This window comes from Natrix helvetica (genome assembly GCF_964273705.1).
Source record: "Natrix helvetica genome assembly, chromosome: 5".
Lineage (NCBI taxonomy): Eukaryota > Metazoa > Chordata > Lepidosauria > Squamata > Natricidae > Natrix > Natrix helvetica.
In genome coordinates, this window is record NC_138551.1 from 62318304 (window position 1) to 62334447 (window position 16144).

The window sequence follows — 16144 nt, forward strand, 5'->3', positions numbered from 1 at the left end:
TATGATTTGGAGGTTAGAAAAGCATGACAAATGGTAAGGAAGGAGCCTATCTTCCTCCATCAAAAATTAAGCACTATTTTTATTATATTGAATATTTAAAACTGAATTTTCATGGTGCGACTGTTTTCTGTGCCTTGCTCTCATTTAATCATGTATGTACTCTGTGTTTGTCTAGATTTAATGCAGGGCATTCCTGTGACAGAAGATCTCTATTCCATATTTACCAAAGAAAAAGAGCATGAAGCCTTGCACAAGGAAAATTTGAGGACTCATCAGGAATTGATTAGCCAATTATTGCAGAGTTACATGAAATTGCTTTTACCAGACGATGAAAAATTTCATGGTGGTTGGGCACTGATTGACTGTGACCCCAGGTATGCAGAGTCTAAAATATTTAATTAAAAAATCCTACGTTTTTTTCACAATTTGTCCTAAGACAAATTGTGAGAATAAAACATATGAATTGTAATAATTGTCTTTTTTGCAATTCCTATCAATTTATTATGAATTCCAAGTGAATAGAGTAAGAAAGTTGATAATATGTATACTGTTGATGAACAAAAACAGCAGATTAATGTAAGAATTTATATAAAATCAAAATCTTACTATTTTCAGTGTTATGCAGATAGAATTTTTTATAATTATTTTTTCAGAATGGTTGGTACTTTTATGTAACTGTATCATATACAATACTGATTTCACTCATAGAAATTTTAATAATAGCCATTACAAATTTTGAAATGTCAAGTGGATTCAAAATAGGATAATCAGTTAAAGTTTTTGACTTTTAAAGAACTTTAAAATTTGGAATCTTTATACTGATGGACTGCTTATGCTGATGTACTGCTGAGATTTATTTATTCTCCAGTGCGCTTCTTAGAGAACCCAAAGGAATGGGTTAATTTCGGTCTGGTTTCTAGAGACTGAATTGAATAAACTTGGCCACACCTCTCTTTTTCACTCGGCTGATCAGTTTTTTCAATTCAGTCTGCCTAAAGAGATGTATCCACATTTTCTCCTGTACCTTTAAGAAGGTTCTCCTTTGGATTCTTCTTAGCAGATTCAGGTATTAAAGTTCTTTATTTATTTAGGTTAATCTGTAATGTTGCTTGTTTGGGGGGCATGCTGGTTAGCCCGGACTGCCGGCAAGAACCACCGCCAAGGTTTTTCCCCTCCAGGGGAGGGCGTACGCACTTGGACGCTTCTGCCTGATCACTTAGGCTAGTCCGTTCTCGATTGCTGCCTGGTTTCGAGGGCCGTGAGTTCAATGCGCCATTCTCGAGCCCCTCTGTGCTTGGAGGCTTGGTGCGCCATCCTCCCATCGCTGCTGCCTTTACCGCTTCGGACTTGCGGAGCCGACATTTTGGTCCGGATTTCAAATTGCACGCGCAGGGGCTGTGCCTGGAAATACGGATCGCTGATTGGCTATATTTGATTGCCTGGCCGTTGTTTCTCAGCGCCAATTAGGCCCCTGAGCACAGTCGGCCATTTTAAAGTGCCGAGAGCTTCATTGCGAGCCAGCTTCCGAAGAGAACAGCAGCGGGGTTTCAATCTTGCTGACTAATCTCCGCAAGCGATCTCAATTTGGGTCGCTTTGGCGCTTCTTTCATGGTGATTGCGTATCACCTATTGAGCAGCCAGGATCGCTGGGTCCCTTGCAGGTTTGCCCTGTATTTCTCCCATAAGTCATTCAGTGTGTAATTATTGACAATGGCAGACCGTGCTCCCATTGCAGCATCGGAAGGAGTTTCCCCTGGAAGTTCGCTCTCAAGGGATTCTCCCCCTAGCAGGGTGGTGAGGGCTACCACCAGGAGCACGGCCAGTAGACCTAAGGCCTCTTCTGTTTCAACGGCTGCTGATAAGGATGCCCGTTTCAAGCCCCGCGTCCCTTCTAAGAAAGCCTTTAAAGCCCCTAAACCATCCAGGGCCCCCAGTTCTCCTCCGCCCTTGCAGATAGAAGCTCTGCCTTCTTTATCGCTCCAGGGCTCCCCCTCGAGAACAACCAGATATTGGTCCCCGGATAATATCCAGGTTCAAGGCCTTTCTGAGGAGGAGGTGGGCCTAGGTTCTGGTTCTACACCAAGTGCATCGGGCCTCAGCTTTGCACGGGCCTTTCATACCAGACACTCCACTCCTGCTGTCAGGCATTCTCCACCCAGGCCACATTCACCCCCACAGCTGCTGGGCTTCCTAGGGCAGATACTCAGATTATGGATCTACCCAGAGATTTCAGGGAGTTTATCTCTGCTGCTATTTCACAAGGGGTTGTTTCTGAACTCCGCAGGAGGTCCAGGCATTCAAGGGCACATTCATGGCCTGCCCCCAGTCCTGCAGGGGACCCTCTGTCCCCCGCGCCCTCTGTTCACAGTGAAGAGTCACTACTGGGTGATGAGGAGCAAGGTGACCATGAATTATCAGACGATGAGGGAGCCCCCCCCCCCCGGGTGTCCCTACTCCTGGGGGCCTCTTCCGGCCTACTCTATTCAAATCCCTGCTCTGCAAAGCTAGGTCTACCGCTAACATCGGTGGCAAGGGCACACCAGTGGAACCCTCCCTGCGGATAGATTCCACGGAATGCTTGTTTTCAGAACTAGTTCTGGAACAAGAGGTCATTTCATCTCCCAAACTCTTTCTGGGTGTCATCCAGAGACAGCGGTCCCAATCTGCTGTGGTTCTCCCACCGAGTAATAATGACAAGAGGCTTTTTGGGCCCGGACCGGATCTGGAGGTCTCCTCCAATTACTGTCCGTGGATCCACCAGTCACTGCCTTGACCTCACCTGCCATTGTTCCATCAGACGCATCTGAAGGCAGAGGACCGCAAGGCTGAATAAACCTTCGCAAATCGCACCAGGTGGCTGCCTGGGCGATTAGTGCATCTACAGCCGCATCCTTTTTCAATAGGACTTCCCTGGTATGGCTTAGATAATTACAGTCCAGACTAGCGCCAGAGGACATGCACATCCACCAAGATGTTAATACGTTGGTGGCGGCCTTGGAATTTATTGGCTACTACGGTCACATCCCGCCGCCTTCTCTGGCTCCGCCATTAGCAGGCGGACTGGCGGCAGCCCCATTCAAAAATGAGAAGCTTTTTGGGGAAGCTCTGGATCCCATTCTCATAGAAAACAAAGATAATATGAAAGTGCTTTCCTCGGTTCAGAGACGGGCGGACCGCAGGTCTCAACCGTACTCCCGCCGGCAGCCCTTTAAGGGGGACTCGGGGTCCACCGGACCCCAATACCAGAGATCCTATTACCAGGGATCAGATAGACCCCATGACAGATCCGGATTTCGGGACAGGGGCCGGCAACAGCAGCAGCCCCAGCAGCATCAGCAGTCCCAGCCCAGACGTGGAGGCCAAGGCTCCGGCTACCAACCCTTACGTCGGTACTGCTGACTCTCAGGTTGGTATTCCCATTGGTGGTCAATGAAGTGAGTGAGTTACTTCATCAACCAATGGGAACAGTCAACTTCTGACGCTTGGGTACTCCAGACTGTACGGATCGGCCTCACTCTAGACTTTCTATCCACCCCACCCCCCGAGACGGTTCGTTCAGTGCTCCATTCCAAGTGCCGGGTCATGAGGGCTCTCATGGACACCGAAATCCAGCACCTTCTGAATATTTGCGCCATCGAACCGGTCCCTTCAGGTCAAGAGCGGAGGGAGTTTTACTCTATTCTGTTCTTAGTGCCCAAGAACTCCGGTGGGTGGAGAGCAATCCTGGATCTCAAGAGGCTGAACTATACCTGGTGTACAAGTATTTCAAAAAGCAGTCACTGCAAACCACCTTGGGCTGCATTCGCCAGGGAGACTACCTAACATTGGTATACATCAAGGAGGCATACCTTCATGTGCCTATTCGTCACTCACACAGGAAGTTTCTACGATTCACTTATGCAGGGCGCCATTTCCAATACCCGGCCCTGCTGTTTGGCCTCTCATCGGCCCCAAGGACATTCATGAAGCTGCTGGCTACAGTGATAGCCCATCTCAGGTCACGTCCCATCAGACTTCAAGCCTATCTCGACGATGTCTTGATACAGTCATCATCTCCAAGGCAGGCCCACCAAGACCTTCGAGCGACAATTTGGTCACTGCAGCTTCACGGATTTATGGTAAATATGGACAAAAGCCAATTACTACCAGCCACATCACTGTTACATCTAGGGGCTGCAATAGACACTGTTCAATGCCAGGTGTCTCTGTCTCATGGCCATTACTCGAGCATCCGGACCCTGGCAAACCAGGTTCTGACCCAGAGATCAGTCCATCCTTCCGTTCTTTACACACTACTCAGGAAACTGATCTCTTGCATAGGGATCGTTCCCTGGGCCAGACTTCACGCACAGCAGCTCCAATGGTTCCTCCTACCCTACCAAAGGAAGCACAAGGGAGTTCCAGACATCACGGTGCGGCTATCTTCCAAGGTGATCCGCTCTCTCTACTGGTGGACCTCCTCAGCCTTGCTGAAAGGTTGTCTCTTCAGAGAGCTGGATCGGGTCACAATTACGACCAATGCCAGCTTGCACGGTTGGGGAGCTCACACCCACTCCTGCGTAGCCCAGGGATGTTGGAGTCCCCAGGATTTAACAAACAACATCAATTGGCTTCCAAGACGGAGTGGCTGTGGGTACCAGCCCCCCGGTTCAGCCAATTAATCCCATCATTGGCCATTGGGGGCATTCATCTTGCCCCCGTGGAGCGGGCGCGCAATTTGGGCGTCCTCCTGGATGCCCGGCTGTCCATGGATGACCATGTGACAGCCGTGGCAAGGGGGGCGTTCCACCAGGTTCGCCTGGTGCGCCAATTGCGCCCCCTACTGGACCGGGATGCCTTGCGCACAGTCACTCATGCGCTGGTGACGTCTCGCTTGGACTACTGTAACGCTCTCTACATGGGGCTTCCCTTGAAATGCACCCGGAGGCTTCAGTTGGTCCAGAATGCAGCCGCGCGGGTAATTATGGGGAGTACTAGGTACTCCCATGTGACACCGCTCCTGCGCGAGCTGCACTGGCTTCCTGTGGTCTATCGGGTGCGTTTCAAGGTTTTGATAACTATCTTTAAAGCGCTCCATGGCTTAGGACCTAGTTACTTGCGGGATCGTATTCTGCCCCATACATCCCTGCGACCAATTCGCTCGCACAGAGAGGGGCTCCTCCAGGTGCCGTCCGCTAGACAATGTCGTGGGGCGGCGCCTAGGAGTAGAGCCTTCTCTGTGGCGGGCCCAGCCCTGTGGAATGACCTCCCCCCGGATATTAGGAATACCTCTGACCTCCGCTCCTTCCGTATTAAGCTTAAGACCCACCTATTCCAAGCAGCTGGCCTGGCTCAACTTTGATCTAACCATATCGCTCCTGACGGGTTTTTAACTGGGTATTTTAATTATATTTAATTTCTAGGGGTTTTATATTCTGTATTTTAATTGTTTTTATCAATCGACCTCCTCCTTGTGTATGTCTCAGTGTATGTTTTTGCTTTATGTTTGTTTTGTTTACATATTTATTTCGTATGTTTTGTTGTACGCCGCCCCGAGTCCTTCGGGAGAGGGTGCGGCTAAGAAATAAATATATTATTATTATTATTATTATTATAGAACTTTGGGCTGTCCACCTGATCCTTTGGGAGTTCAGAGACCTAGTGGAGGGGCAGCACGTGTTGATCCTCACGGACGTGGCCGCCAAAGCACACATCAACTGCCAGGGAGGCACATACTCCAAGACTTCGATGTTGGAGGCACAGGCATTCTGTCTGTGAGCAGAGTCTCATCTTCTTTCCATCAGGGCGGATCACATCTCCGGTTCCACGAACGTGCAAGCGGATTGGCTGAGTCGGATGACTAGACCAGGCGCAGTGGCGTCTCCATCTGGACCTCTTCCACGACCTGTCCCGCAGGTTCGTGCCCCTGATAGTAGACCTGTTTGCATCTCCAGCCAATGCATACCTACCTCGGTTCTTGAGCAGGTTCCAGACACCCGGGGCGGAGGGGGTCGACATTCCCTCTGCCCCTGGCCCCAGGTGCTGTTGTATGCATTCCCACCTCTACCACTCATCCTGAGGGTGATTCGCAAGATTCTGTTGGAGCAGGCGGAGGTGTTGCTGGTCGCCCCCGAGGTCCTGGTTTGCCGACCTAACCAGCCTGTCCATCGCCCCTCCTTGGAAGATCCCAGACAACAGGATAATCCTCACCCAAGGAGCCCTTCTCCACCTGGACCCTCAGTGGCTCCAGTTGGCCATTGAGGGGGGACATGCTGAGACATGACAATTTCTCCACATGTGTCATCCGTACCATCCAAGCGGCTAGACGTCCATCTACTATGCGAGTGTACAATGCGACCTGGTCAGCTTTCTGCAGGTGGTGCTGTCCCCTGGGAATCACCCCGAGATCGGCTTCCCTTCTTCAAGTCCTGGAATTCCTCCAAGATGGCCTGAATAGGGGACTGGTCTCTAACACCTTACGAAGACAGACGGCGGCTCTTTCCACAGTTCTTCACAGTAGCACGGGCCGCTACCTGGCACACCATCCCAGGGTTCGTGCCTTTCTTAGGGGAGCTGCCAACCTCCGATGGTCCATCGTTATCCATCGTGGGAGCTGCCCATCATGTTAGAAGCCTTGACATCAGCTCCCTTTGAGCCCATCTGTTCCATCAGTCTTTGGTTACTGACCTTGAAGGTGGCCTTTCTCATGGCCATAACTTCGGCTCAGCGGATATCGGAGTTGGCGGCCCTGTCAGTCCGCAGCGACCTCTGCATTTTCCACCCCAATAGAGTGATCCTTTGTCCTCATCCAACGCATCCCTGTGAGCGAAAATGGCACCACCTCGACGTGCATCGAGCTCTTCGACGTTACATCAAGCGCACGGCATCCTTTCGACGGTCAGAGGCCCTTTTTGTTGCCTTCCTTCCCGGTTCTATGGGACAAAGTCTCGTCCACCACTATTGGAAGATGGCTGAAGGCATGTATTACCAAGGCGTATGAGGCGCAGGGCTGTCAGTCACGCTGGAACGTGACAGCCTACTCGACGCACAGTGTGGCCACGGCCTGGGCAATGCAAGCCTCTGTCGAGCTCTGTAGGGCGGTGACATGGTCATCTCTCTCGTCCTTCATTAAACATTACAAGTTGGATGTCTATGCTTCAGCCGAGGCGGCCTTTGGACGTCGGGTACTGCAGGCGGTTCACTCGGACTCTGGCTCCCTGGACCGGTCATCTACCCGCCCTTAGTTCAGTATGCTTAGGCATATCCCATTCCTTTGGATTTTCTACACAGCGCACTGGAGAAAGACCGTTGTACTTACCTGAACGGTCGTTCTTGGTGTGCTGCGTGAGAATCCAACCCTACCCATTCACATTTCAGCCCAGGGTCGCAGGTGGCAAGTGAGTGTCGCAGTTAGCAGGACATCTAATGTGTTCTCATCTCTTGAAACAGCCATGCCTTCCATTGAAAAAACTGATTAGCTGAGTGAAAGAGAGAGGCGTGGCCAAATTCATTTAATTCAGTCTCTAGGCAACCAGACCAAAATTAACCCATTCCTTTGGATTCTCACACAGCGCACCGAGAACGACCGTTCAGATACATACAACAGTCTTTTGTTGCTTATTCTGGTTGCTTAGCATAAAATACTCAAAGGATTTATTCTTTGTAGGGGGGATACTCAGTATCTTTAGACTTAGTAAAAGGTATTAGGGAAAGTATATTTTACATAACACAATTATAGAATGTTCTTGCTAGAAAGTTTTTCTTGTGTTTACTTTATGGTCCATGCTTGATGCTAGAGAAAGTACTTTTCCCTTCATATTTTCTAAGCTTCAGGTTTTAGTCTGTTTTTGATTCTGCTGTTAGTGGTTTCTAAGCAGTACTTTAATTACTTTGTTTTTCATTGTATGATTTAGCATCCATGAATGTTTGTTTCAAGAATGAAATAAAATCATTATAATGTTGCAGCCCTTGTAACTCTTTACATGAGGCTGTGCTATATCATGATTGCAACTCCTTGGGTTTAGCTGATGCTAGCATAACAATAATTTGTATTGCATGTTAATGAAGGATAATATAATTAAGGACATTTACTCTCTAAAGGACATCAATATTAGGAAAGTAGTTCTTCAGCAGGTAAAGATGAAGTTGAACTGTGGGAAGTGAATCCAGTGGGATGAATGTGCTTAGAACAGGAATCTCAGAATGTGAGGCAGGAGGCAAAGCCTCCTTCTGCTTGGCTCAGGAATCAGGAACTGGGTTTATGATTTATTAATAAATGTTTCCATCCTAACTACAAAATAGAAAAATCTTCAAAAAGTGTTTTATGAGATTTATGCTTCAACATTTTTGTTACTACTATCCTTTTATTTTTAGCCTTATTGATGCTACTCATAGAGATGTGGATGTTCTTCTTCTACTTTCTAACTCTGCATACTACGTAGCCTAGTAAGTAATACTTTTTATTTCACATTGTAGACAAAATTGTCAGAACTGCATTATCCAGAGTTCGTCTATCAGTGAAGATTTAATTCTTGGCATTTTTTCCCCTTTGTAGCTATGATGATGAAATAGATAAAGTCAATCAGTATCAAAGGCTGAGCCTTGAAGATTTGGAGAAGATAGAAATAGGTATGTATTTTGCTTCCTATATCCCTATTTCTTGCCAGGGCAATTGTAGCGTATCGGTAATTGGGGGAAAATTTTTTTTTTTGATTGTAATTCTTTATCATGAAACAAATGAACAAATATTTTGTTTCCAATTTGAGAAAACAAATTCATGAATAGTGGCTCTGAAGTTAGCCAAACTGTTCTGAGCAGGTTGTAATTAGCTGAAATGAATCCAGGAACATCTTAATTGTTCCAGATTGTGGCCTAGGTAAATTCTGGAGAATCTTACCAAGTGACTAAGCAAAGCTGCTGAATTTTTCTCTTTTTCTCTCAGCTCCCCTTTGCCTGTGAACTAATTAGTCCACTGATGTCCCAGTGCCTTCTCTTCCCCCTTTCCCTTTAGTTGGTGCTATGGTCTTGGAACTCAATTCCTTATGAGCAACATAAGCCAACTGCCTGCCTTTTCATGGGGAAGGGATGGGAGGTTAAATATACTGCTCTTAAGGATGGCAGAGGCTAAAGGAAGCCGAGTAAGGAGCAAACTGGAAAAAAAACACGGGAGAGGTGTATTGGGTTTAATAAAACGGTGGCTGTGGCATGGAACAGCCATATAACATATACCAACTGTTTTAGATATTTCTTTTCTTTACCTATTTTGCTACTGCCAGTGGCTGTTTCCATGCATGTAATGCTATGGAGGAATCCCTGTGTTTAAAATTTTAAAGCAATACAATAGAAAAGGTGGTGAGCTTTTATGAAAATGTTATCTTGATATTCTGCCTTTTGCCAGGGAACTCAAAGTACAAAAAAAATTACTGCTCCTCTTAATTTGAGAGATTGACTGACCAAAAGTAATTGGTGAGCTTCATTGCTAAACCAGATATAAACCAAATTCTCCTCAGCCTCAATGTTCACTTATTACCACTCACTGGTATAAGGAAGAAAAACGCAACAAAATCCATGGGATTAATCTTTTAATAGTGTATAACTGAAGCTATAGAACAGAATCACAGCATACAGTTCAGAGATAAGTGGAACCCAAAAGTAGTTCATTCGAGTTGAACTAGGAAAGTCCTTGCTCCTGGTGGATATAATGAAGTGTGTTGTTTAAAAAGTAGACTCGGCATTCCTGAATTGTTACTGCTTTTTTAAAATAAGGTCCTGAACCAACATTCTTTGGAAAACCCAAGTTCTCGTGCATGAGGCTTCATCATAAATACAAAGATACTAGTGGGTACTTTCATACGCTTAGAACTGTGGTGCGCAGCCCTGAAGAGGATGGAAAAGGTAAAGTATCTACTTATTTTTTTAATGAATAGAAACAGTTTAGATGTTTCTGTGCAATTACAATTTAGCTATGAAAATGAAATGCGGCATTTAAATAGTTGAATAATAAAATAACTTACTTGAAAATAAACTATATTTTAAATTAATTAGCCAATTTAATTACTGAATTACTGATACCAGAACTCTGTCCACTCCTGATTTTTGAGCAGAGAGTAGGTTTCTGAAAGGGCAGCATACACATTTAAGAGAAGTTGCGCCCTTTCAATTATACTTCACTTTCAATTATACTTTCACTACCATGCATTTTGCAGTATATCTCAGACAATAGATGTACCACTCCAATGAGTACTACAACATGTATCTAGTACAAATCTTCATTTTTTATTTTATGTCAAGGATAAAAATGAATCTTTGCAACTAAAATGGCTTAATTATTTTGCTTTTTGCTTAAGTACCTATCTTTCTTAATATATGAGTCATTTGATGTAAAATGAAGATGAACCTTTCATGTTAGTACGTGGTGCAAGACGGTCCAGGAGTAGGAGTGGGTTGTTCAATCCTTATTTGCCCAAGAGACTGAGTCAGAATTTAAGCCACGCCTCCAGCTTCCTCTGCTGATATCCAATTCCGATGAGGCACAGTTCCAACTAGAGAAACGAAAGAAGAACAGGCCCTGCCCGCAGCATTAGTAGCCCCCCGGGACCCAGACCTAACCAAAAAGCAATAACTAAGGTGGGACCTGGACCGTCCTGCGCCACGCTGAAAAGAACGTTCAGGTAGGACCAACGTTCCTTCTCCAGCTGATGGCGCAGGAGGGTCCAGGAGTGGGACATACCAAAGCGGCAGTCCCTAGGGCGGGAACTCACTGGTTCGTGGTACCCGAGGGCGCATGTATTCCTTGTTGCACCCTACACCCAAATGATGCCTCCGCAGATGCGAACGCATCCGATCTATAGTGCTTAATGAAAGGTGAGGGGGAAACCCACGTTGCAGTTCTACAAACATCCCCAATCAGAGCCTGAGTGTTCCACGCGGCCTTGGTGGCCGCACTCCTAGTTAAATGAGCCGTTATCCCCTGGGGCACCGGCTTGCCCTTCGCCTCATAAGCTCTGGCAATACAAGCTCGCAACCAGCATCCAATAGTAGAAGAGGACACCCGTGAACCCATGGCAGAAGGCTGGAAGGAGACAATGCCTGTTTTTCTGTGGGGCGCCGTTCTCCATATGTAAGTACGGAGGGTCCTCCACACGTCCAGTTTGTGCTAGGATTTCTCCTTTCTATGAGACGGGTTGGGACAGAAGTCTGGCAAAATTAACTCCTAAGCCCTATGAAAGTAGGAGTTTATTTTTGGGATAAAGGCAGGATCAAGCCTCAGAACCACTGGGTTAGGCTGGAAAATACAAAGGTCCTCCCTGACAGAGAGGGTACCTAACTCTGAAATCCTCCTAGCCGACGTGGTGACCAGGAAAACCACCTTTAATATGAGGAACTGCAAGGAGACAGTCCTCAGCAGTTCAAAAGGAGGATCCACTAGGGCCAGTAGGACTGTGGACAAATCCCAAGAACATGTGAACCACCAGGGGGCCAAAGATTTGCCGCCCCCCGTAGAAACCACCACCGGATGACGGCCCTGGCTCTCCCGACCGTCCAAGACCAGGACAGTCGACAGGGCTGAGACCTGTCTCCGAAGTGTGTTATGAAACACTGTTCAAACACCTTCCATCCAGTAGCGATACCAATTTAATTAAAAGAAATTTAAAAAAAACTATTCTAGGAAAGAAAACCAATTTTCACTAACAGCAAAGGTTTTTTACATCTCTTTTCGGGCAAGACTGAGTCGGAATTGGATATCAGCAGAGGAAGCTGGAGGCGTGGCTTAAATTCTGACTCAGTCTCTTGGGCAAATAAGGATTGAACAACCCACTCCTACTCCTGAACCCTCCTGCACATCAGCTGGAGAAAAATATGATCTTTTCAGGAATTCTCGATTAATTCTTTGTATTTCAGACACTCTTCAGTGCATTGCAGAAATGCTGCGAATCACCAAGCAGGCCATGGGATTAGATGTCCCCATTATTGAGAAAAAACTGGAGAGGTGAATTTTAATTTTTTTCATGTTCATAAATTCCCTGACATCTAATTCACTTTAAGCTACAACTCTTGTAGTATGCATTACAGATAGTCCTCAACTTACAGCTACAATCGAGACCAGAATTTCAATGATTTTACTACCTTTTTTGACACATTGGTTGAGCAAATTACTGCAGTTATTAAGTTAACCACATGATTGTTAAACAAATCCAGCTTTCTTCTTTAACTTCGCTTGTCAGAAGCTGGCTGGGGAGGTTGTATTGTAAATATTGGAATACAATATTGTATTGTAAATAGACGCCAGTTGCCAAGGACCTGAATTTTCACATGATTGTGGGGATGCTGCGATGGTTGTAAATGTGAGAACTGGTTGTAAGTCGTTTTTTTCAGTGTTATTGTAACTTCTAATGGCTGCTAAAGGAATAGTTGTAAGTCGAGGACTACCTATACACCAGCCATCTTTTAGTATTAATGCATCATTACTTTCCTGCTTTTATGTAAATAAAATCAAATCAATTTGGATCCTTTGCTTTTGGGGTTGAGTAGCACTGAGTGGTTACTTAACTGGATACTGAAACACTTACAAGAAAACATTCCAAGTTCAGAGGGCGCTAAGGACTCCAAAAAGTTCTTAAATATTTATATTACCTGAAGATTCTGTCTTGCAATACTGAGGATGCTGAATGCCTCGGTACTAATAAACCACAATAAAAAAGGGAATTATTATATATCCAGGGTGCACCAAAGTCAGGTCCTCTAAGCCAATCAGAATGCTTTATTGATTTTTTTTTTTGCCAGAGAAAATGTGACTGTACCTTGGAATGCTTAAAGGTCATGCATCAAATGAGTAAGGTGTATTTAAAAGAAAATGGTAAACCTAACCCTAACCAATTCAAACATTTAATGTAACTTGTGTAATAAATTGTCTGTGAAGCCTGATTTTTGGTACACCCTGTGTAATAAAAGAAGGGATCAAAAGCAGCTGTTTTTATTGTACAAGTAACAAAGGAACTTATTAGTTTTCTCATTTTTTCAGGAAGAGCAGCAAACCACATGAGGACATCATTGGGATCAGATCCCAGAATAGAGGTTCTTTGGCCCTGGGAAAGAATTACTTAATGAACAAGTTTTCATCTCTTAATCAAAAAGTGAAACAAACCAAATCCAACGTAAATATCAGCAATCTTAGAAAACTGGGAAACTTTACAAAGCCTGAAATGAAAGTCAATTTCTTAAAGCCCAATCTGAAAGTAAATCTTTGGAAATCTGACAGTAGTCTTGAAACCATGGAAAATGCCATGACTGATACTAATGCCAATATAGAATCGGATATTGAGATTTCGTCTGATAACGACTCATTCCATTCAGATGATTTCCTGACAAATTCCAGATCTGACGACGACCAGCAATTCATGGACTCTTTAGAGAACGGGCAGATAGATTATGTCTTACCTAGTTGTGGTATCATTGCATCTGCTCCTCGGTTAAATAGTCGGTCCCAATCTGTGAGCAGCACCGATATAAATATTAGCATTCCTGTTCCTTCAGACATCCATGTTGCACAATCTGGACACCAAATGAACAAGGAACGTGAGAGCAAAATTTTTCAAGAAGCTCTTTCTGCTGAAGATACAACACTAGATGCCACTAAACAGATTGATGTTTACTGTCACAGATTTGTCCAGGATGCTAAAATCAAGATGAACAACAGTGTTTCAGAATGTGAGAGAAGTCCCCAAGAACTCCCAGAAGTGGCGCATAATACTAGCAATAATGCTCCTAGGGCAGCTGATTGTTTGGGAACTAATAAGGCTCCTTCTAGACCATCTAAACTGGATGTATCGTTTTCCGAGATAGGACCACAGTATTTAGTGGTTGAACAGATGAATTTATTTAAGTCTCATAAAAGCCCAGGCTCCTCATCTATTGTTCTTGAAGCTGAGCCAGGGTTTCATGCGACTCCTTCACCAGCAGAGAATAATGGTAGCAGGGCCGTCTCTCCCTTTGCAAAGATACGCAGTTCAATGGCACAGGTAGCTAACATTACACAAGCTGGCTTAACCCAAGGAATCAACTTTGCTGTGGCTAAAGTCCAGAAGAGCCCAGCTGAACCAGAAACTATTAATGAAACTCAGCAAAATGAATTGAAAGAAATGTTTACCCAGTGTCAAACACGAATAATTCAGATTTAGAGCTCAATATCCCATTGTATATACTATTGAAGAAATATTGTGTGTAACATAAATTCTAGGGAAGAAGGGCAAACTACGGAGTATTGTTATTAAGAATACCAGTAACAATGTTTACAGAAACCGATGAGAAAAATTAGTTAGGTTTTGAACAGGTTTCAGAACTGTTTTGTAGCAAGTGAGCGACCGTAAATATACTAAACAAGTAAGTTGCACAGCAATTGTTGACGTGCATGCTGTTTGTTTAGGTGATTGGATACACAATTATATCTTTTGGGGCAAGTTTTTTATAAGTCTTCAGATTTGTGTAGAATATTTATATTAAGGATCTGGTACTAAACACCTGTTACCTTATTAATCTTGCACTGTACCAGTGAATATTTTACTCATAGATGGCATTCTATTTATTTTTCTTCAGATTTTTTTTATTTAATTTTTTAAACATTTGTGTTTCTTGAACAGGTTTCATTCCTAAGGAAATGGTCACTGCAGAGGGAGTATTTTAAAAAAAATGCTTAGGCATTTATTCTACCTTTCCTTCACCAGTTCCTTGCTTCTTTCTACCTCTGTTGGTTTAGTAGTTATGGTGTCTGAAAGTATGTTTGTTAAAGCTTTCAGGGCAACTGCTGAAAGGGCTTTTCTAGCTGAAAATAATAATAATAATCCTCTTTTAAAAATAAAATCAATATGTCTGGAAACCATAATGCATTATTTTACAAGAAACTAGTTGCATATTCTTAGAGCATAGTCTTTTGTGGAATAAAGCAAAATTCTTAAGCTTGATATCAACTTCTGATTAAAAATATATCCGTACGAGGAGATATTACCTAAACATATTCAAGGGATCATCTTCAGTAATAACTGACAACATATTCCTCCATAATAACTTACTCTCCTGTCTAAAATGTGATCAGTGCAATGTGTTTCAGAAGTTACTGTAGCTATAATCTTAACATCAGTTTTAGCAGAGAAATGAATGTTTAAATACTAGCTCATTTCTTAGAAGCATTCTGTTGCCCAAGAGAGTCTTGTGATGGATGAACTACAATAGAATGTAGCAGCAGAAACAACACTGAATGCAATCTTCTTCCTTCATAACCTATCCTTATTCTAGAAGTTGGGTTTTTGTTAGTACACGTGTACTATAGCTAGATTGCATGTAGTATTCTGAACAGCTAATGAGTCAATTATAATATGTCTGAGTGTGTCTACTATATCAGAAGTGATAACTTACTTAAGCTGTCTTTTGTGTGATACTTTTGTACTGTTTGTATTTTGTTATTTATTTATTAATACTTTGATGTGTGTTCTTTTGAGAGTATCTATACATTTAAGTATATTCAGAATAAAATTGTATTGTTTTAATGTGGGAAACAAGAGCTATTTTAATAAAAAAATAAAATACTATGCATTTTGGTGTATATGGTTCAAGATACTAAGGATCTTTGTCGATTCATTTACATGACTAAAACTGCTTCTATGCTTGTTTTTTTTCCCCTTAAGACATCTTTATTATTTTTTGGATAACATAATTACTAAAAAAAAATCCGAGGATGCTGTTTTGATTATGTCAGAGGAGCAACTGCACAGATCTGTCTGGGGCCATGAGAAATAGGACCTTAATGTAACAGATTGAAGGAATGTCTAAATAATTACCATGAACACTTTCTATCGCTTTTCTTCAAGGTAGAAGGAATTGGAAATATCAGACTGCTAGCTGATCAGCCATAAAAGCGGATATAAGTCATATTTAAAATTTTGCTCCTCAGGTAACATTAGACTGTAATTTTTACAGAACAGTTTACTCTTTTTTTACCTGCTGAATGTTCCTGAGTTACATATTCTGAAAATACCATTTGATCAAATTCAAATTTATGAGGACTCAAAGTAACGGGATACACATTTCTTTGAAATCTCATTTTATAGTGTCTTTCCTTGCTGTATGTTATCTGTGCTTATTCTAAAGTTCAGAAAGTATAGCCTGTGAATAT

General features: G+C 43.6%; 1 protein-coding gene across 1 annotated transcript in view; it reads left to right on the plus strand.

Annotated features, from left to right (window-relative positions):
• The window catches only part of INPP5F (inositol polyphosphate-5-phosphatase F), a 60089-nt gene extending 44501 nt beyond the window's left edge, over positions 1–15588 (plus strand). The window contains exons 15-20 of the mRNA XM_081955322.1: positions 176–374; positions 8353–8424; positions 8534–8607; positions 9745–9873; positions 11881–11968; positions 13001–15588. Coding sequence (XP_081811448.1) covers positions 176–374; positions 8353–8424; positions 8534–8607; positions 9745–9873; positions 11881–11968; positions 13001–14156 — 1718 coding nt within the window. The 3' untranslated portion in view covers positions 14157–15588. The remainder of the gene's footprint in view (positions 1–175; positions 375–8352; positions 8425–8533; positions 8608–9744; positions 9874–11880; positions 11969–13000) is intronic.
• The last annotated feature ends 556 nt before the right edge of the window (positions 15589–16144 follow it).